This window comes from Psittacula echo (genome assembly GCF_963264785.1).
Source record: "Psittacula echo genome assembly, chromosome: 4".
Classification (NCBI taxonomy): Eukaryota; Metazoa; Chordata; class Aves; order Psittaciformes; family Psittacidae; genus Psittacula; species Psittacula echo.
In genome coordinates this window covers 5,850,101-5,872,345 of record NC_137738.1, presented here as the reverse complement: position 1 = coordinate 5,872,345, position 22,245 = coordinate 5,850,101, and the positions used below count along the sequence as shown (strand labels likewise).

The window sequence follows — 22,245 nt, the reverse complement described above, 5'->3', positions numbered from 1 at the left end:
TGCTCGCTTATGTGAGAACCATACTGAACAGATTGATTAATGCAGGTGGCTACTTCTGTACTATCTGGCAGGGGAGAAATTTGGCTATTAGTTTGTAGGTTTATAAGCCAATGCTACACCCAACTTTGAATTTGTCTGCTTATGCCTACAAAGCAGGCATCCAAGAGGTGCTGCCTCTGGAGATGGTGTTCGCTTTTCATATAAATAAAAATCTGACCCACAGTTCTTCAGGTGGTCAATGTGTTTATTTGCAGGGTTTGCTATGATGTTGGAGATGGCATACTTCAAGTTCTTTGTTCAGAAAAGCAAGGTGCCTTGCAACCTAAAACAATGAAAGTATTTCATTACAAAATAGAAAAATTCTTTGCTCTATAAACCTTCATGTTCTTGTACAGTTATTCTAATCTTATTCCTTTCCCATAGTAATACTAAGCAATACCTTAACCTAGGACAGAATGAGGCTTTTCCTGAAAGAATTAACTTTGGGAATAACTGACTCAACCACCCAATAACATTTGGTAGGATTTATTAAAATTAACAGTAATAAAATTTGTATCCAACTGTGATAGTCTGAGACACTGGTAACGGCATGTCAGGTCTTGGCAGGATGTTGCTGTTAACATGTACACTTGTACAAAGTGCAAAATCTTGAAACCTAATTGTAGTAGCGTTCTTTTGATAGTACAGCTCAGTTAAAGATCAAACCCATCATGTTTTACTCATGAGGAAGATGGAAGTAAAGAGCCAGTATGACAATTTGAGGCACTTACTGCTCTACAGTTCAAGACTCTTCCTGCTGGAACGATGTTTTGCACAACTTAGCAACTTTTGTTCAAAGCTTTCAGCACATTACAGTGGGAGTTTAACACTATTTTGGGTCTTAAGGCATGATGAGGTTAAATAATCTGGCTCTGTCACTGGCTCTTTTATATTTATAAAAATTATATATTGATAAATATATGAAATTATGTGGGTATGTATATATATATATATATATATATAAAAAAAACTACTGAATTTTATACATATCTAAAACCAGAAGTTGCTCTGCAATATTTATAAAAGGTTGCAGAGCAACTTTAATTCCAGCAGGTTTGTTTTTTTTTTCTTTTGATACTTCAAACACACATTCAAGCACACGCTCCATGAACTACTGAGGCTGAAGTACCCATCAAGGGGACACCTCCCTCCACTACGTTATGGCTTTGTGCAGCAAAGGGAGCATACCTCGTTCAGTGAATCCTCCCAAGATGAATTGCAATGACTGCCGCTTGCCCGGATGTCTAAGATGATATTAGGGATCCAATTTCCTGGAACAATGAAGCTAGCCATTACTTGACACTGAATGAACAAGGAAAAGGGTAAGTGGGATGTGAGTTGTTCAGAGATAGGTAATTCTGCCTTCTGTCTTGACAGAGTTTGTTTTTCCTTAAGAAGAGAATCATATAGGGGCTTGCTGGATGGACTAGTTGTATTTTTATTAACTATATACTTGAAAAATATTTATATGTTTATCATCTTTGTTCTCTCTGAGGTTTTTTTGAAAGACATGCTTTTTCATTTCTGAGCAAAGAAAGAAGCAGCAATTATAGCATCTCCTATCCCTTCTCAACCACTGCAGTTGTGCTGCTAGCAGAGAAGGAGCATAATGAAATGTAGAAAAGTTAATTCAAGATCTCTTTTGGTACTGATGGTAAAAGCCTCTCCCCAGATTGGGTGGTACTAGAAAATAGTGAGGCTTGAGTGTTTCCTTTTGCTGGAAACAGTCCCAAAGCTAGTGTTAAGTTTCAGGTATAAAAGTGTCCATGCCTTGGCATTACTGTTATTCTAACTTGGACTAACACCTGCAGTTGGAGCAAACTGGGAAAAGTAGTTTTTGTAAAGCAGCAAAAAATAAGATTTTTATCCATGTGTTGTTGAGAACTGCAGGCTGACCATATCAGTAGCTAGACTAGACAGCATGGGTTCATCTAGCACTGCCCAATAGTCACCAAATGTTGAGGCCTAGCAAAGTGTAAGCCCCACTCATATTCTCCTAGTCTTTTTCATCTCAAGAGGGTATCCTTAGCCTGTTGTGGTTTGTCATGTTTCATATTTAACACATGGGTTTAACTATTTCAGGCAGGTCTACAATACAGAGATATCTGAACCCTCTTAAGGCTCTGGAGAGTGCATCTCAGAAGCTGAGGTTTATCTGTCAGTGTGACTGCACATCTCATCTCTGCAGGTAACGGAAATTACTTCAGAGCTTTAGATACTAGATTGTACTGTACAAATGAATGCGTTTAAGGAAGAGTCAATCACTGTAGTGTTTAATAACATGACTTACTAATATTCTGGTTAACTCTATCTGTGATACTCTTTTTCTTACCTTTCCCACTTGTTCTGCTGGCATGATCTAGTGCAGCCTTCCTAAGTTTCTGAACATATTGTAGAATTCCTGTTAGTGGTACCCGTTGATCATTTTCATATGCCGTGATAAAAACTGAAGGGTAACACTGAGATTAAAAACCAAAACCAGTTCAATACTTGACAACTGATTTTTCTCATAAAGTAACAGATTTTTCTCTATTTATTTTACTGTAATACCACAAACGTAGAAGGTATTCTACATATTAAGGTTGTTATATGACAGAATAATCTATTACTTCCTGGCAGTCCTGTAACAACAGCTGGTTTTGAATCCTATGGATTATTTAGGAGATGGCATTTGATTGATTTCAGGGGTCATTTATGACTCCAAATGTTGCCAAGATCATTACTGAAATAGTTCATATTTGTATTCATGATTCATTTTCACACAAAGCAGCAGCAAAGACAATTCTAAAGTCACTTGGGTTTAAAGCACTGAAAAGGTAAAATAGACTTTTTTAAAAAATTCCAGTTTCCACTTTTTGTTCTATCATAAACTGTTACACTTTATTACAGTACTATGCCACATAGAGAATATAGTTTTACCTGTGGCTTAATATTCTGGTATGGACAATAGCTTTTGATATACTTCATACATTTTTCATCTGCTAATGGATTTCCCCATTCCTCCTGTTCTTCAATTGTCAGTGGGAGATGAGTTTTCATCATTGTATTTAGAACATCCATGAAAGGAGCCTTAGAAGTTATTAAAAAGGAAAAATTAGTAAATAGGACAGAGGACCTCACAGGCCTAGTTCAAGGTTTTCTCAAATGAGGAAAGAGAACTTTGAATTGGAATGTTTCCAATTCTGAAACTGGTAGAATGAACTAAAGATACAGTTTAACATCATAATCCATGCAAGGTCTGCAGCACCTCACCTGTAAAACCATGGCTCTGATGAGTTCTGGAGCAGTGTTGCACAGGGCTCCTGCAAGAACTCCTCCAGCACTGGCAGCTGCTAGTGCTGTGTATTTTGGCTGAGAAAATCCTAGCTCGTGCAGCAGCGTGATGCAAGCCTGAAGGTCATGGAGCCCTTTGAGTTTATTATGCCGACACCCATCTTTGTGCCAGCTAAGGCCTAGCTCTCCTCCACCCCTGAAATTTAAAGTAAGTCAAGTTGGAGGGAGTCTCTTTGGAAAACATTACACAGCAAAGCTTCAGTTAATGAAAGGACATCAGCAGCCACAGAACTGCGAAACCAGTTTCCCTTCCCAGTTAACTCTTCTCTATGCTTGTCTTTACCCTTCTTTATGGATAAAATACACAACATTCAAGCAAAAAAATCTGTGCATGATGACTGGTGAAAATCCTAACTGCACAGGTGTATTCCTTGCCTTTGTGTCCTGGAACTCACAGGAAAAGCATCACTTTAGGAAATGATAACTTCACTGTACCTAATACAAAATCAGACATTATCTTTTTATGCAGGAAGTTATTAAAGTATCTGAAATATTTTGAATACTTATATCACTAACACCAGCATTTATTAAAACCAGTAAAACTGTATTTCTCAGGTCCACACTGAGGCCCTCAGGATTTGTCTTCTGCACAGCTTAAATTCCGAGAGAGTTAAAGTGAGGCCTTTTTCTAGTTTGTGAATTTTAAATACTACTTGAAATGTTCTATTTTGTAAGACAGGATTTTAAAATTTATTGCTATTTCTTTCTACACAACCACGATTTTAGTTCTAAGCCTCCTGAAGTTTCCTTATTTGGGTTTCAAGTTTAAAATTAACTGAGTAGTCTGCTGAATTTCTTCATCTTTGGATGAAGAATCCATCTTCATCTAGGACTGACTTACATCTTAAGATATTTAGAGGGGTGGGAGGAAGAACAGCACAATGCTTGCCACCGACTACAGCAGATTGAATATATTTGTATACTGAATTTGGTTTGGAACTGGTGTTCCTTCCCCTCCATAAAACAATTTTTTTGTTATCTTCTTTAGCTACTGAATTATTATCTCAATGAAAATGTGAAGTGTGTATTACAGTGGTTATATAAAACTAGTAGGTTTGTGCCTAAACTGGAGACAGAGGATTTAGCCAATAAAAGAAGTAGACGCCAGTTAAATGCTTAAGTAGCTGCTGTAGAAGGCAAATGGCTTTCAGAAGATGCAGACTGAACATTAGTACCCAATACTCTTGGAAAGAGAGGGAGGTAACATGTCACTATAATTTGAATGTTCCCAAAATTTTTCTTGAGCAAAGGTGAGACAAGAAGTAATGAGATGTCAAAAGATTAAAAGTTACGTCCAGCAACCCTGTTGATTTAGGAAACCTACCTGCAGTTTGTGGTCTTGAAAGTATAAATTTTTTTCCTGAGGTAAATTTACTTTTTTGTTAAAACTACTTTGAAAACATTCTAAAATGAGATGGAAGTGAAAAGCATGAACAACTGGGTATAGCTATATGAAAAAAACCATTACTGTACCTCTTCAGTTGCACATCAAGAAATACCTGTATATCCCACAGATTAAAATCTTAATTCTATTTTATATTTAACTTACCTAACATGGCAATATGCTAATATCCAGCCCTCCTCAATTAACATCAGCTTGTCTTCTTTAAAGCTCATGTTCAAATCTATGCCATAAGCTCCATATACATGAACTAGAAGTGGTTTCCTGTGTAGCTCTTTAGAATTCATATTATGAAAAACTGTAATTGGCACCAAAGTTTCATCCTGGAAAAGAAGGAGTATTTTACAATAAAGGACATTGCAGAAATCTCAATGACACATAGCAATGAAAACTTCAATTATTTATTTTAAAACGTGTTTTTCTGATTACAGTAATTTTTTTCACTTATAATGTACAAAGCACTCTTGAAAAATAAAGCAAGAGACTGAACCTCTGCTGTGTAGGCTTGCGGATGCAGAGTATAAAATTCATTTAAGTGCAACACCTGAGGAGTTTTTAAACTACCAAAGTACCCAAGTCTTCCTTCCCCTGTTAACACCAAGAATAGCTATTATTAACAAAATAGTTTACCACTTACTGCAGCACAAACTCTTTATTAACATCTCCAAATTTTTAAATTCAGGCTGTTAAAACTTTCCTTTCCTGATCTATGCTGTGCAGCTGGTTGTGGGGTGTTCTTTTCAACAGCTGGCACCTTTTTCATTTATCATGGAGAGTATGACACCACATATCAACTAGCAATTCTAAGTTATACCATACTAAGATTATTGACTCATCATGTACCATTATCTCCTTTAGCATACCCAGGTTAATGAAAAAAAAATATCACGTCTCTTTCTTGTTCTTCCCTGTAGCACTGGAGAAAACACCCACTGTTTAGTAACTATAGCACCAACTGCTCTTTACATTTTTTAATCTCTATTCCCTGCCAAATGCATTTTCTTTAAATGGGTGGGGAGGTAGGGAAGAATAAAAGGAATGAGAAAAGGACTGAAAAATTCTCACCTTGCTTTTAGCTAGTAAACGGGTAGTGTGACAATTCGTAATAATTGGTACCTCTTGCACAGCTTGTTCAATGAGATTATTTTCTTTAAATGAATATGCAAAACGCTGAGGGGGGTGTACCGGGGAGGTGAGCTGAAAATAGCAAGTGCTGGTGGTATGTTCAGGTTGAGATTCCAATTCAAATTCACAGGCCCACGTAGGTAGCTGAGAAAACATGGCATTTCGAGTGAGACCGACCCTTACGCTGCTTCTGTAAATTTTGCCTAGTGTGTCCTTTAGAGAAAAAGATTCTGAATATCTTCAGCACAATGTCTGTAGCACAATGAGTATTTTTTTTAACCTCAGCAATGAAAAAGTCAAAAACTGAAAGACTTTGGCAAACTTTTCCCCTAAGGCCATGGGATAAAGCTGTACAATGAAATAAAAAAAGAAAAATAAATCCAAGTTGTTTCAAGTGGGCATTAGTGCAGATTTTTTTTTTTTTTTATTAAAACATTCTTTGAAAAGATTCTGCATGGTTTTTATTTTTTAGATCCTATTTCCCCTGATTTTTCAGTTCTACTTCAACATGTTATACAGCCAAGCCCATGTCAGTTGTTATGCCTTTGCTGTGAGTTAGCTCAGTAATGCTAAGCCACTGAAAACCCCTGCCTCTTAACTTTGTTCCTAGTGCCAGCCATTGTTGAAGAACAAAACCTTTTCCTGGCACGTTCACCTTCAGACACTTACTGTTATTATATTTAAGATTTTTAACTCTGCTAAGAATAAAAGAAATCAAGATTCATTCTTTGAGAGCAGCAGGGACATAGTCAAACCCTCTGCCAGACTACTACTTACTTGGGTTGGGTTGCTAGTGACATCTGAAATGGCAGCAGAAGTCCAAGTTCTCCAGAGTAACTGCAGACCCTTTCCGAATAAATCAACTATGACCATATTCAAAAATGAAGGTTTTAGAGAGCATACAGTGCACTTTGTTGAAAACCTTTTTCTGTAGCAGTTCTATAGAATGCAGCATTGGTAGCTTGTCCCAATAAACTTGGGAGTAGTTCAGATTGTATTTTTCAGGCAAACAAATCAATCAAGTATTTCGCCTGAATGGTCTCCAGAAACCATGGGTTTGAACTGAGTCATTTTGGTTTTAATCCACAAGTATTTAGCAACAACTAGAGAAAGGAAGAAATACTTTGCACAAATTCTACTGCAACATCAACTCTTCCCACTCATTACAGGGCAGTGTCCATACTTGTCTTCGGAATGTTCTGATGTTTCTTCTGTGGGAGGGCCAGGCTTGTTTCCTTGCTTATGCTGATGAATGTAACCAAAAATAGGCCCAGTAAAACTAAGCAGAGTGTTTAGGGAATCAAGTCCTATTTCACATTAGAAATCGGCTGTATCTTAAAGAGCTTGACTGTAATAAGCTGAAGAAAAAACTGACTCATAGGGTGGCTGCTCTAACTTTCTAAGTGCTGCAGTAAGCCACCACATGAAAAACAGCCACAGGTAATATACAGTAGCCATAATACTTGGCAGTATTACAGTTTCCAAACAATTTCTACTCTTGGAATTTATCTTTGCTTTCATCATAATGCTATGTTAAAAAAAAAAATACATAAAAAAATAATAGTGTTAAAACATACCTTTATTGACTGAACTGAATGTGAAACAAGAGAAATCACATTTAAGTAAAGATGACCAGCGTTCTTCAGGAACATAATACAGTGCTCACTGAACATCTCCAAATCTACTAGCTTGGTTTTCTTTTCCAGTGCATAAACTAACTGCCAGTTCTCCTTGCCACTGGCAGCTACCGGTGCCTTCATCAGCTATAAAACCAAGATGTAGTTAAGAGTTATGAATGAGATGTGCAGACATGTAAGTGAACTCATGCAACATCTTTATTGCAAAAATTTGTTTGTTTGTATTGGGGGGTTTTCCCTGACTAAAACTGGAGGCTTTGAAACTCCCTTTACTTGGGCAAAATGGAAGAACAATTCAGTAACATTCAGAAAAGTTCAGTTCTCATAGATTAATCTGTAGGAAATTTTAATGCAGTAAGTGCTTTTACCATGGCCAGAACTGTAGGTGGTTTGGTTATATAGACTGAGATAGCCAACTTAAATTTTAATATAGGAGAAATGACTGTTAAAGCATATTCATTTCTTGATGTTGCCAAAGGAGTTAGAATCAAACTGGCATGCAGCAGGTAAGACTCCATGTACTTCTATCAGTTTTTCAGTGTAATTCTCTTAAATTATTTCAATAAGCTATGAAGTACAGAATTAAAAGCCAGCTTTACTATTTCTATATGATCTGCAACAGTTACCTGAGTGAATCTGATTATGAGTTAAAACTACCTTATATTCTGCAGGTTCTCCATATGTAGTAAGAATATATAACTCGTCATTTCTGTGTTCGATGTGGTAAATGACCCCTTTTGTTCGTGCCTGTACAAGAGCAGGTGGCTTAGAAGGATGTCTACAGTCAACCAGCCAAACTTCTGAAGTGGTCTTGCTGTTGCTGTTGATAGTGAGAAAACGCCTGTCTTTTGTGCAATTGATGTCCACAAAAAACCTGTAAGGAATAATAATTTTTTTTTTAAAAAAAGCTTAAACTTGATTAATATTATAAAAATAGATCAGTTGTTTGAGAATCATGGGCTTCTATCTGCAAGGTAAAAAATGCATGCCTGCTAAGAGGCTGAAGAAATTCCAGACTACCTGGTTCCCAAACCCACTCCTGCTGCATCTATCCTGGGATTCAAAACCCCACAAATCTGACAAGAAAGCAGTTCAGTTGCTGCTCAACTGAATCCAAGTATTTGCATTACTGAGATAAGACTGGAAGCTCATTGATGTATTTAGGCTTTAAAACTCAGGCACAACACAGAACTTTTTACTGAGCTTGTAACACCTTTTTTTTTAAGTAGCAATGGATAATTAAATTCAAATTAATAAAAGATCTTGTGGTCACAGCAATAACAAATAAGAGCTATTATAAAGATAAATTGATAAAAAGTCTCAGTGTTACTGCCTTAAATTTGTCTGAAGCAAGTAAGACAAAAAGGACTATTTTTAAAAGAAGTACAGAGGCCTATATGAGACAAGACAGACAGGTTGCACTGGTAAAGCTGAAAGGCAGGAACTGGGTTTGGAACTATCTAAGAAACTAGGAAGTATCTACTGATTTTAAATGCTTATAAAATCTAGAAACAGAAAACACAATGATAACCAGTGGCTGGATGTTAACAGTACACAAATTCAGGCTAAAATTCACAATCAATTCTTTATGAGTCATCCAAATTAACTGGAACGTCCCATCTTGAGACACAGCAGTTTCTTTGCCATTTTGAATCTTTAAGACTGGATGTCTATAAAAGCAAAACTGTCCAACACAAAGATCCAGAGGATTTCATCAAGAAATTGCAGGGTTGAGTACCGTAATCTGCATTAATACAGATCAGATACATGACTGCAATAATGATCCATCTAGACTTCAAAATAAATTTGACTGGTGAAGGAAAGGATGCTGTACATAGCATTTTCTGTGCCTTTAATTATTTGCAGGTGGAAGAACTCCAATTTTTTGGTACTATTGTTTTTTCTAATTGCAGCCTCTTGGTATCTTAAGGAGGACAGGCACAGCAGGGGATGTAAAGTCTGCAAGGAATCAGCCTCCTGCTTCTCTAATACACATGAATTTGGCAAGAGTGCAGTACTGCACTCAGTAGAGATTCCCACAGTTCAGCTCTGCTGACCTTACCTCTGAGAGAGTCAAACTGAAATGCAGGTTACACTTCTCCCCAAGGACTCTGACCTCAATATTACTTTATTTTTTTTTTGTCTTGTAGCTTTTTTTAAAGAAGTCAAGAAATCAAAAATTATTTGATTGCACCTAAAAGAGCTGGTCAGATCTAGAATGGAACTGCTCACTGTCCATACAAAAGAATGCCTTGCCATCTCCAATGAACAAGTAACTTCAGTTATGAGCTGCAATAGCACATGAACCTTTAGAGTAAGTTTCTAGTAGATTTACTGTAATGACTGTGACCTTCAGAATTATGGCAACAGTTTCCCTGTGGGGAAGTGTCAGGTCAGTGCAATTTGATTTTCCAAAAGTATGCATCAACTGCCGCTGGAACAAAAGGATCTTATTTACTCCATCTCAACTGCAGATTTTTTTTCCTGTTTTTTAGATGAAAATATAATAGAAATTTCTTTATTATGTAACTTGAATTAAGAATAATCACAAACATTTATGGAATGTTGTATAAATCGACCACATGCTGCATAGTTGAAAAACTAGTTCTGCACTCAATTTAGCTAGAGCCTTCTTGTCTTCCTAAACCACTGCTTCAAGAAAGGTTATTGAGAGGGTATTCAGTCAACAATAGTTCTGTCTCTGGGAATGCTGTAATGATTTTGCTCATCCATTACCCAGAGCAAGGATTAGCCTGAACTTCTATGGTTTTTTTTTCAAAAGACGTATCAGACATCAATAGCAGAGAAAACAAAATGAAATCCACAGTCTGATTTACCCTGTATGAAACTGTCACACATTCATTAAAGGACAACCTGACCTGAAACTGACCTTGACATTTATAAACTCAGCTGAACTCATGAGGTAAGAGAGGAAAGTTAACTCTCTGTTGATCACATATCAAGAGGAAAACAGAGCACGTTAGCAGACTACATACGGCACTACTGACAGCAGGGCACAAGTTAAAAATGCCTTTTACCATTTGGAATATGATATGAAAGACTATGTTTTCCAAACCAGTTATATTTTACATATAAGGTGCTCTAGAATACATAAAGGACTTTGTTACATTTTACGTAAGTATTACCTTGCATCTTGTTCTGTATAAACTAACTTAGTATGTTTCTGATTAGTGAAAGTGGTCATAAACACATTCTGGCATTTAAGGTTCTTCTGACTTGTGTAATACAGAACATCATTCGCAGCCCACTCTGGAAAAAAAGACAAATACGTATCAAATTTGGAACAGTATATACAATTACTGAGAGAAAATGGAGCTCCATGAACACTGGACCCAACGTTAAAAAAGGTGGGCTGCAGCTGACATCTAATTGAGGACAGCACTTCTATATCCCAGAGGCTGAGGTAAGCCACAAAAAGCTTTTTCCATGAATTTCTCTGAATCCCACAGAACAAGAATCTCATTTGGAAAAATAAATAAATAAATACATAAAGGCAGAGGACCATGTTCCAGGGCCCAGGAAGAGGAAGTTCTCAACCTCTTGACCCTGTGGGGGTTCTGGAGGTAACAAGAAAATAGAAGGTGTGGCTGTTTAAAACTGAGCAGAGGAACAGAGATTTACATGGAGTCAGCAAGATAATAAAGGGAGTATGAGCCCTGAACCACTGCATGTGACTGCATGCAAACCATTTAGAGAAAAGAGATGATGCATGTGCCCCATGGGTACTGCTGAAATAAAAATTCTCCAGTTTTCTATGCATGTACATGTGCTCACAAACATTAGAAATGTATAAATACAGGAACCTTGCTATTTAGTAATCTGATTGATCCAGCCAAATTATTGCTGTCTCTAGTCCTGAAGTCACCAGAAGGATGTTTAATACATGTGCTTTAAAAAGTTATTGTATGCTGTCTTACGCATAAATACTGATTTTCAGTACAGAACTGGAGGAAGTACCACACTGAAGTAATGCAAACAATTTGCTCTCTGAACAGCACTGTGGCTCCAAATTGCACAGGAAGCTGACAGGTTCACTAAGAAGACAAGGGAAATTAAAGTTTTTCTATAGCCTAGCATTTAAAAATCATAGATGTAAATTTTCAAGCACTTTCATTTTCTGCCTGCTATTGTGTATCATTCAATACACAATACTGCAAATGCAAATTCTCTTGCTTATGACTGAGGGACCTCTGTACTTCATGATACCTCTGTATCTCACACCTGAATAAACTGACAAAATGGGTGTAATCTCTACCATTCTGATAGTCATTTTTTCTACGCTTATCACCTGCCATTAGCTGTCACACCTATGTAGGTAACAGGGAATTGGTTTATGAATATACTCATTCTTCTGGACAAACCTAGATAGATGTTCAAATCAAGTCCTGCATTACTTAATGACATTTAATAATGTAATCCACAATACAAGATGTGGAACATTGTATGCACACTATTGCACTCTTTTTCTATATTCTTTAACATGGGGGGGTTCCAGCACCCCCACAGCAGGGGGGCTGGAACTAGATAATCTTTAAGGTCCCTTCCAACCCCCAAAAAATCTGTGATTCTGTACTATAAGAAAGGAAAGATTCCCCTTTCACTTCAGTTTACCTCTGCTTACTTAAAAGCAATGTAAAGCTCTGTTATCTATTCTTAAAGAATCAACTTCATTGGGCTCTGAATTGTGACCCACATCCTAGGGTCCAGTTGAAATTCCAGCCAGTACTTAATCGTAGGTACCATGTGCATGCTCTTCAGTGAAGTCAAGTGCCGACAGCTATCATCGGTGACTGTAGTTGTAGCTGTCTAAGAGTTTAATAACTAGAACATTCCTCACACGGATCTTTATAAAGTAAACTGTTACGTTAGTAGTTTTTAAAGAAGCGCACTGAATGAAATACCATGCTATGATTTTATGAAATTAAAAACCCCAGATATGCATGACTGTTCAACATCTATAAATGCTTGCTTTTACAGTGAGGAAAAAACTGTATCATAAAAGCAGTCACTTCCATCTACATCAGGTAACTTAAAACTCTGCATTGTGGAAAAACCTGTAAATAAAAAAAAATTATACAGCTGTAATGATTAAATGTAAAAATGTTGCTTCCTTATTTTTAAAAAATATTTTATTATTATTTGTAGACTAACAAAAATGTTGTGTTGAAAGCTGGTGTGATCCACAGGATATTTATACACAACTTACCAAAACTAAATACACTTGGAATGACTTTTTCTACAACAGGAAAATGACCAAGTTTCATGATAACGCAGGTTGCCTCTTCGGAATTTTCACTTTTTAAGCTGATGGCCATGTATCTCTGATCTGGTGAAATTCTGATACGTTGAATAAAGGTGTCAGAAAAGCCAAGATCTTCAGTACTGAATAAAATGTCACCATTTTCTTCATCTATTGCATTTAAAAATAGAGATGGCAAAGAAATCCTGTAATTAAGGCACTGTCAAAATTAACAGTGGTTATTAATGCCTGTATTTAGCAAGTCTGTCAGCAGTGTTCACAAGCATATTACTGTAATTTATTAACACCAAATATTTGTCTGACAAGATATTTACAAATGCACTTTGTAAAAATAAGCAAAAAAAATACAGTTCCAGGGGGAAAAAAAGATAAAGTCTTGTAGTTATTATTTAAAATATTTCAAAAGTGTAGATCTTGGCTTCTAGGAAATGTGTTAAATTTTAAAGTTCAAATGCCTAAAGCACAGTTGTTTTACTAAACACAATTAGTTAAAATCTTTTCCCACTCCCTCAGAAATAAAAAAGCATCAATGTGCTTTTCATGTTTTCAAAATGTTACTTTAGGGCTCTGAAAAAAAATTACTTCTCTCTTCCTTCTCCAGAAACTCGCCTTAGTATTAATATATACTATTCACCAACTGTTTTCACCTCACCTTTTTGGATTCGTAATTCTACAGCTATTAACCAATCATGAAAGAATTTTATGAAAGTAATTTTCTTTAGTTATTTAAGAAACACAGCAATTAACCTTTCAGGTAAGAAAAGTACATTAAGTGATGCGTACAATATTTTTAACAATTGTGCCACGTTAGGAAGAGAAATCCCTTACCATCGTCTGCTTTTGAAAGAAATACGCAGCCATTCTCTTCAAAGTACACATTCTCTCCAAACCTGATCTGTTCAATACAAACCAAACATGTTTCAAGTCCAACATATAGTTTGACTATTTCCTTAGAATCCCTATATTCAACACAACTGTAACTTACACAAATGGCAAAATATGGCACATGTATTTGATACTGAAGTAGGAACTGCATGCATCAGAAAGGTTCTTTCAGAGTTACGGTACTTAAGCTACCTGTACCTACTCTAAATTCAACAAAAGGCTCAGATCACCTGCAATTGCTCTTGTAAATTAAAATGTCTTGTATTCTTTATCAGAAAGTCAGATGATTATTGTATCTTTACTTGCTTTTGCTTATGGAGAAATTAAAGTAACTACACTACCATGTTCTAAACACATGCTGTTACTCTCCACAAATATTAAAACATTCAAAACTCGAAACTACAAAAAAATAATCAGTAAACCAGCATTTTATAGCAAGACTGGCTTCACTGCCTTTTATTTGTACTCAATTACAAGTTTCTGGTTTTTTGCCACTTACCCTCGGACTTCCCAAATTGAACGTATACTTATCATGCAACTCTTCTAATTTTTCCTTGATTCTCTTTGTCATAGCTTTGTATCTTGCTGAAATGTCATTCCGGTTTTCCTGCTCTGATTTCAGAAGATTCTCGCACGAAAGGTTTGATGTTGTTATGGATGCATTTTGCTTCCTTTTGGAAGGGATTTTTGTTCCTTCCTGCTAATAAGGAAACAAAACAACGGCTACAAGCCAGCACTCTGTACTCCAATATGAATATACTGAAGCAACAATAGTATTTCCTGAGCTACAGACCCAAAACCAACTTTGCATTATTATAATAGTATGTGCCATCAAAAACCACAGTTGGATTAAGTTTTTTAAGATCTTCCTGGTCTTTTAGTGTTTCAGGCCGGGTTGAACGGGGGCCTTGAGCAACCTGGTCTAGGGGAAGCTGTGTCCATGGCAGGGGGGTTAGAACTAAGCGATATTTAAAGTCTCTTGCAAATCACTCTGTGATTGTCAAAAGTGATTTACTTCACATATTTAGTGAGGTATTCTCTTCAAAATTCAGGCTACTATCAACATATGTTCTTAATTGATTATATGTAAATATATTTGTTCTTGTTCTAAAACTAGGTTTTAGTTGGTTTTTTGTGGAATTCTATTATTTTTCCTTCTTCAGAGCTGTTTTCTCATAATCTTCCTGTTGTGAAGAGCATCATTTTCTTTTCTAGACAACAATGCAACCCTCACCTCTGTCCTTGTACCTAGGAGTCCTGGCAGCTTGCTCAGGTTTTTGCTCCACATCCCCAGAAGCGTTAGTATAAAAGGTCACAAGGTGCAGAACGAAGCAATGAAATTATATGAGTTCTGCAACAATTTTATCAGGAATGAGCTTAAGGTTCTGGTTTTCCACAATCTATGAAGACAATGCTGTCTTCTCTTAGAAAGATGTTAAAAATGCATTAAAACTGCTAGAACAATGTTGCTTCTTTTTACTTGCTGTAAAACTTCATTAGTTCAAATAATAAGCTTAACAACATGTATTACAGCACATAACACTGCAACATATCACAAAAAGCAGCATTTTATAACATTCAAGGTATTATGTGAATGTGTCTAAACTTAAAAAGTAGGACATACTTTTACCCCATCCTCACTTTGCATCAAGAACTGTTGGTTTGTTCCTGGTTTGTCTTCACAAAGGCATGAGATCTAAAACATGAGTGTTACAAATACACTTTGAAAGGAGGAGAAACTACCTGCTCCAGTTACCAGACTCCCTATGAATGTAAACCACACCCTTCATGAGAATGGTTCAGGCCAATGGTCCCTTTAGCCTTAAAATCACCAAATCCAAAGCACAAGCCAAAGAAATCATGAAAGCCCTTGGAGAAGCTCTAGCACAACTGTGTAATTCATCAAGGTACAGGAACTGCAGTACGTGTCAGTAGTAACATCCTCTCCCTAGTCACTGGAAAAATTGCTGTAAGTCTACACCACTCCTCAAAACAGAAGCAACCAAACAAAAACCCCATAGTGTCCGCAAATTGATATTTAGGAAAGCATAAGAATGTGACAAGCACAGATGATATTCCCCAACAGGTATTCCCCCAGCTCAGGAACTTCCTAAACTGAATGAGGTTTCTGGATATTTAATCTGGAAAGATTTTGAGGACAGCAAAGTATCTCAGTGACAATGTTTGAAAACATTTGCTCCAAAACTAACAGGCACAACTTCCTTTCAGGTGAAAAAAACCCCTCTTTGTATCCTGGAACCAGTGTCATAGTCCAGTATTTGTAACTGTGTTAGCAAACTGCCAAGGAATAAACAGAACCACACATTCTCATCCATCGAGGCTTCCTATGCTCTCCTCGAAACATTTGGTTCCATTTTAGACACAGACTTAGGAACTGTTTACATTATGGTTAGAAATAAGAGGGTTACAAGAAGATGATCTTTAGGTCACGTCTGAAGAAACATTGTCAACTTGAAACAATTTTCTAACAACTGTGCATCCACCTGAAAACATGTTTAAGAGAAACCAAAACACCAGTCTTTTTAAACAGTACTTATGCATTATGCATATAAACTGGTTTACAGGCTGTGATACTGCAGTAAACTTTTATAACACATTTAGCACACTCTGTATTAGAAACACAAGAACAGAAGGCCTGAAATTATTTCAGTCCATTTTCCACCTGTGCATGATACACTGCCTCCCAACTGACATAATATTTACTTTCAGAAAAAAATCCAAGTACCTTTAAAAGTATAATTTATCACATGTGAATAGAACTATGAGAAGTCAATAGCATATTTTAATATTTAATATAGTGCAAACCATGACATGCATACAAAAGTCAAGGTTTTTTGAGCGAGCTCACAATGGTTTACGTCTGGTGTCATCAGTTTGGATGCTTTGCCTCTATCCTAGGTTACCTCTCCCTGCAGCTATCTCCTGACACTTTATCTGAATCCTTCTGGAATACACCAATTTTTAGAAAATTGCTACAGCAGGAAATTCAACCAAAATGCAGCTTTACATCAAAACAGTATAGGCCAGTTGAATAACTGTATAGAGCTTTGAACATAACTGAAATCCTAATGTTTATCCCCCTGCTCCAAACTCTTTGGGAAAAATGTGTTTCCTCTACATCTGGAAAATACGAGAGGCTTCCTGAACAGATGTGTCAAGGTGGTTGTTGACCTTAAATCCATACTTAATCAGCGTACCTTGCAGGAAAAGCATCTCCTCGGCAGGATGCTTCCAGGTGGCAGAGTCCTGTGCGTGCATGTACTTCCTGAACAATCCAGGATGCAGCATTGTTTTGGTTTTATTTTACTATAAATACATACTGTTTGAAGACAGCTATGCTTAGAGTAGTATCTGACACTGTAGCTCAGCCCTTGGAGAAGATTTCGCAGTCCAACACACAATGTCCTAACCTTCATTTCTTGATCGCCTGAAATTTCCAAACATCGCAAATTGCTGATCATTTGCAATATGTGAAATATACATTAACATAAACTGCAGGTAAAACTGCCTCTCTTTCAAAGAAGTGAAACTGATTCATTAGGTGTATCAGTTGAGAAGAAACAGTTAAAACTTATGCTGTTTCTTAAGAAGTGGTACACACAGTTTAGCCTGCATATTAACCTGCAGTGTTACTGCAAAACGTGGTTCCTGGTACTTTAAAGTTTAACTCTAGCGAAACTACCAATGAGAGAAGGGAAGGTGCAAATGTTTACGTTTAAATGTCGGAGAACCAAAGCCAGGTAGGTTCGAGGAGTTTTTCTGGGAAGTTGTCCCCCCTTTATAACTATCATACAATAAAATCACTTTATCTCAAGACGTAACTTGACAGCAAGAGCTGACCTCCCCCTCGCAGGGACGCTGACAGGTTTGTAGGCCCTTCATGTTCACCCCCCGCGGGCCTGTTCCCCATCCCGCTCCCTACCAGCCCTTCCCGCCGCCCCTCACCGATGCGGCGGGGCCGGACCGCTCTTCCTCCGGCGGCTCTGGCCACGGTAAGATGGAAGGCGACAGGAGCAGCACTCGGCTGCCTCGCTGGACTGCCCGTAGCCAAGACGGCGGCGGAGGCTTCAGTCAGCCGCGGCGGCCGGCCGCACCCCGGGTGGGCTACCGCGGTCCCTGGCGTGGCTTCCCCAAGTCGCTCCCGTTTCAGATACTGTTTCGCCCCCGGGCGCTGAGGCCACAGGCGGCCCACGCTGAGGCGCGCTCCTGCCCCTCCGCTGCGCCTGAAGAGCCGGGCGTATCGCGGCAGCGCAGCGCTCCTCGCCGGTAGCCAGTCTTCTCAGCGTTGCCCTTAACAAAGATGGCCTCCCACTTCCTTCCCCTGCCTCCCTAGCCCGGTCGACCCTGGCAGCTGCTGGAGTCTCAGCGGCAAGTCCCCGCCGGCCAATGCAGAGCGAAAGGGGGTCTGAGCCTTCCTGCCGCCGCATGGCCGAGGCTGCAGGCTCTCCGAGCCGCCCGTCTGTGGGCCGGTGCGAAGTGAGCGGCGTTGGAGCGGCGAGAGCCCGCTGGCGGCTGCTTGGACAGGTAGGGGGAGCCCGCGGATCCCGGTAGGGGCTGGCGGGTGGCTCTGCCTGAGGGAAGAGGGGCTGCTGCGTCGCTTTGGGCCAGGGATCGTTCGTGTTCCCACCTCTTCCTCCGCGCTGGGCTACCCGCGGGCGGTCGTGGCTTGGAGCGCTTGACTGGACGGGCTCTGCCCCCGGTGGGGGAGGCTGTGCCGGGGAGCGGTGGGGAATGCTGCCGGCAGTGGAAGCGTGTGGAGAGCTGCCTGCACCTCTGTCGGGGATGGCGAGGAGTAGCGAGCTGGGGCTTGCAGAGAAGCTTACAGTCCGCTTCCTGCAATAACAGTAATAAGAACAAAGCGTATAAATGTATATACACGCATACGGCTTTGTAAAGTGTGCCTTAAACAGAAGTAGCAAGTGGGAACACCTGTGCTGCAGGGCGGCAGTAGCTTGTTGGCCTTACTTTTCTGGGTCCTTTAGGAGCGGTGCAAGGTTGGAAAGGATTTCTCTGCAGATGAGCATGTGCATGAAGGCTAAAAACTATGAGGTTAGTGAGACACTGGCACAAAGTGCCCAGAGAAGCTGTGACTGGCCCTTCCTTGGCAGTGTTCAAGGCCAGGTTGGATGGGGCTTGGAGCAACCTGGTCTGGTGGAAGGTGTCCCTGCCTGTGGCGGGAGGTTTTGCAATTGGATCTTTAATGTCCCTTCCAAACCAGTCTATGATTCTATGAAAAACCTGAATCAGTTTCATTAGTTGTTATTGCTACTGGATGTGATAATTATTGTCCTAACTTACGCGTTTAGTTTTGTTTAAGTGGAAGCCTGAACCTGCCCATTGGAGCTCCCCTCATGAAGGCTGAGCGGTAGCAGGGTGGCAAATGGCGGCCGCTGGCCTCAAAGGGGCAATGGCTGCAGCCAGATAACCATGTGGGAGGCATGAGGAGGTTAATATTGCACTTCTCTCTGTGTGTGCTTTTGGTTCGTAAATTCCCTGGTCAGACTTCTTGTTTATTATGCTTTAAAGCACGAAATGTGAAAGTTTCTGGCAGGAGTTTCAGGTTTGGTTTTGTAGGTTTCCATTCTAGCAGACTATGTAAGCTGTCTTCTGCGGCTATGCTAGCTGTTATGCCTTTTCAGCATACCGCCTTTGGCATATCCCTCCCTCTTAAAATCGTAAGGAACTTTTCATGACAATAGAATGGATGTGTTGGTATCTGGGGAGAAAGCTTCAATTTCTTCCTCAAAGTACATGTGTCTGTGGCCTTTTCCTCTGCAGATTCCCTGGGGTTTTCCATGTTCTTCAGCTTTTCTGTTGATTTTTGTATGGTATGATGAGCAAAGATCAATTTAATCTTACTGGTGCATCTGAAGTAAAAAATCAGTTCTGCACTCTTTACTGCAGTGATGCTCAGATCTATCTATGGATTGGAAAAAAGTATCAACCTTCCTTTATATCCATCTTTAAAGGAGCACTGGCAAAGTGTTTCTTACAGTGCTTTTAAAAATGCTTTTCATACTGCTTATAATAACACCTTACGTGAAATGAGTTCCATGGTGTGTTTATATATTGAATTTGCTTTCATTCAATGCATACACAAATTGATTCGCCATGGTGAGGATGTTTGAATGTGTGCTCTCTGATTTAATTAAGAAAAAAAGCCTTTTTGTCAGGTATCCTGTGAAGCTAGCGTAAAGAACCAGAGGTTTGCATAATTACCTATGAGTTCTTTATCAATAAAATGTTCTATGTATGTACGGAGTTTAAAGTTTGACAATAGTTTTAAACTCAGCTTGTCAGAATCAGAATGATTTTGCATTAAAAAACTCCAATACTAAGTTAAGTTACATGTGTAGTGTGCAGTTATAAATGACTGGAATAAATTCTCGAAGGCTGCGTTTTGAGCCCTGCCAGTCTATGCAGCTGATGGCATTATGCAGCCAGTAGTTTTGGCAAAGAAGTTAGAGGCATGGGCATAAATGAAATTGCTCTCTATATGTAATTTGCTCCATAGAGAAAGTTGTATGAAAACTTCAGTGAAATCTGTGAACTTATATATTTGTCCTGCCTGTTACCTTCCTCTTACTCTTTTGCTCACACGAGTCTTGCTCACCTACTGATGTTCACCAAGTGTTTTCAATTTGCCAGAAATGAAAAATGAAAGCTAAAGTGAGGGCAAGGCAGAACAGAGAAACTTCTAAAATCATTTTTCTTCTCTTCCCACTCCTCTCTCTGTGATGGGTGCCTGTGCCCCGGATCTTTTTCCATGTTTTTGTTAGTCTTGAGTTTGTAAATTGTTTCAATTTGAGTAGAACAATTTGGTAAATAAGCTGTTTGTAAAAATAAATACTGCACAGTCCTACTGATGATGTTTAGCGATGGTTTGACCGATTATGTACAAACTTTCTTGCCTGTACAACATACCACATTACAGTCAGAGCCATGGAACTGAACAAGGGTTTGTAGACCATCAGCTGTTACTGAATTTGGCTTTCAAAGCAACTAGGCCATATGCAATGAGATACACAAATAAATACAGGGAAACCCAGGTGACTGCCATTCTCCATCTGGTTGGTTGCTTTGTTTGATTTTTTAAGAGAAATCAATTAGGTTTTATAGGGAGTACAGAAAATGGGCCTAATGTTGCGATTAAATGCTGGAGGCCCTGCGGTTTTGGTCTGTGGTAATATGTTACTGGAATCTTTCTAAAATGGAGACAGTTTCATGATACTTGTTTTTTTATGTTCTGTGTGTTAATGAAGAAAGAATTGTCTTAGAATTCTGTATTGCTAGGTGAAGTTAGAAAGGAAAGAAAATACAAATTGGAGAGGGAAGACTGCAAGGCTGAAAGTGTGAGTTTGCATGGGTTTTTTTAGTTGTTCTTCATGGGTTTTTCTAATTTTTGGAGCCTAATTTTTGGAAGAGAATTCTGTAATCTATACGAGAGTTGTGTAATCTATCATTACAGAACCAAAACCATTATTTACTTAGATAATATTTGTATGTATGACCCATGTACAAGCTCAGCACTTGTGTACACCTGTAAAGATCTTGTGCAGGAGACAGGGCCTTTCCATACCAAAAGATCTTGGAAAGAGTGAAACAAAGCTTCTGGAATTTTTTAAAAGAAAAATGTGGAGAAACATAGCTGAAAGTTACTGAGGGAGGAGATAGAGGCCACAAGTACTAACCAAAGAACAGTGGTGTCTGGTGATTTCTTCTCCATCACAGTTCTTTCTTTTTGCCATCACTAAAACCAAGAACTATGTCCATCCTGCTGAGAAGCCTTTAGCCTACTGTGATACTGGCTACATGTTCATTTATAGTGGCAGCGTGCAGGATGTTAGGGAGCATCACCTTCATTGGAAGGGCATCACTGGAGGAGCATCATCATTTCTTCAAAACATTATGAGTTTAGATAGGTTTGTCACCTGTTTTTTTTTCATCAGTGGATGATACTGTAGCAGTAGCATATCTTTCTAGCTTGTAACACAAGGGTGATGCATTTAGGAACTGACTGTAGTTAAAAAAAATAGTAGCTAAAAATAGTAGTTAAAAAATCCTTACGTAAATACATGGAGTTAGATATAAATAATGTAACATATTGTTCTTTTGTGCTCTCTTTTCTCAGTTATACACAGGTTTTTAAAAGATTCAGCCTACTGTTGTAACTTTCAGGTCTTAGACCACCTGATTTTAATTTGAGGCTATGAGAGAAACGAGCTCTCAAATGCTCATCAGATTTTCTGCTAAGCCAGAGAGTTAATTTTGCAGAGTTGCTAGAAGATGTCTCTCTAGAACAAAAACCAGAAAAGTGTTGTTACCCCCTTCCCCCGTGGTTTGTCTTTGCTTTAAAAAAGCCCCAAACGACACACTTCACTGAAAATTATGCCTTGGTAATTTTCTTTAGTTGTCAAAACGGTCTGTTTTGTTTCCAGACATGCCACTATTGTGTGATGATCTTCAGTCTGCTCCTCAAGTTCTCCTGTTTTGATATTTTTGCGATTTCCCTCGTGTGTATT

At 38.6% G+C, this 22,245-nt stretch overlaps 2 protein-coding genes across 4 annotated transcripts in view; one reads left to right on the top strand and one right to left on the bottom strand.

Moving 5' to 3' along the window:
* Nucleotides 1–229: 229 nt before the first annotated feature.
* On the bottom strand, nt 230–17,984 carry PREPL (prolyl endopeptidase like). Of its 3 annotated transcripts, none has more exons than XM_080616758.1 (15): nt 17,669–17,984; nt 16,921–17,150; nt 14,202–14,402; nt 13,646–13,712; nt 12,764–12,967; nt 10,683–10,806; nt 8,194–8,410; nt 7,477–7,662; nt 5,840–6,043; nt 4,922–5,097; nt 3,292–3,508; nt 2,959–3,108; nt 2,372–2,498; nt 1,228–1,310; nt 230–322 (listed from the first exon to the last, which is right to left on the bottom strand). In XM_080616758.1, the coding sequence occupies exons 2-15, from the start codon at nt 17,137–17,139 to the stop codon at nt 245–247; spliced, it is 2,253 nt and encodes a 750-aa protein (XP_080472884.1). In that variant the 5' UTR covers nt 17,140–17,150; nt 17,669–17,984; the 3' UTR covers nt 230–244. The 3 variants fall into 3 exon arrangements, with proteins under 3 accessions (XP_080472884.1, XP_080472883.1, XP_080472885.1); XM_080616757.1 differs by having other exon boundaries at nt 14,202–14,399; nt 17,669–17,800; XM_080616759.1 differs by lacking the exons at nt 16,921–17,150; nt 17,669–17,984 and having other exon boundaries at nt 12,764–13,016; nt 14,202–14,348.
* Nucleotides 17,985–18,141: 157 nt separating this feature from the next.
* CAMKMT (calmodulin-lysine N-methyltransferase) overlaps nt 18,142–22,245 on the top strand; it is a gene marked incomplete at its 3' end in the record, with an annotated part of 211,457 nt that continues 207,353 nt past the window's right edge. The window contains exon 1 of the mRNA XM_080616738.1: nt 18,142–18,247. Within this exon, the coding sequence (XP_080472864.1) occupies nt 18,149–18,247 (99 nt within the window). The 5' untranslated portion in view covers nt 18,142–18,148. The remainder of the gene's footprint in view (nt 18,248–22,245) is intronic.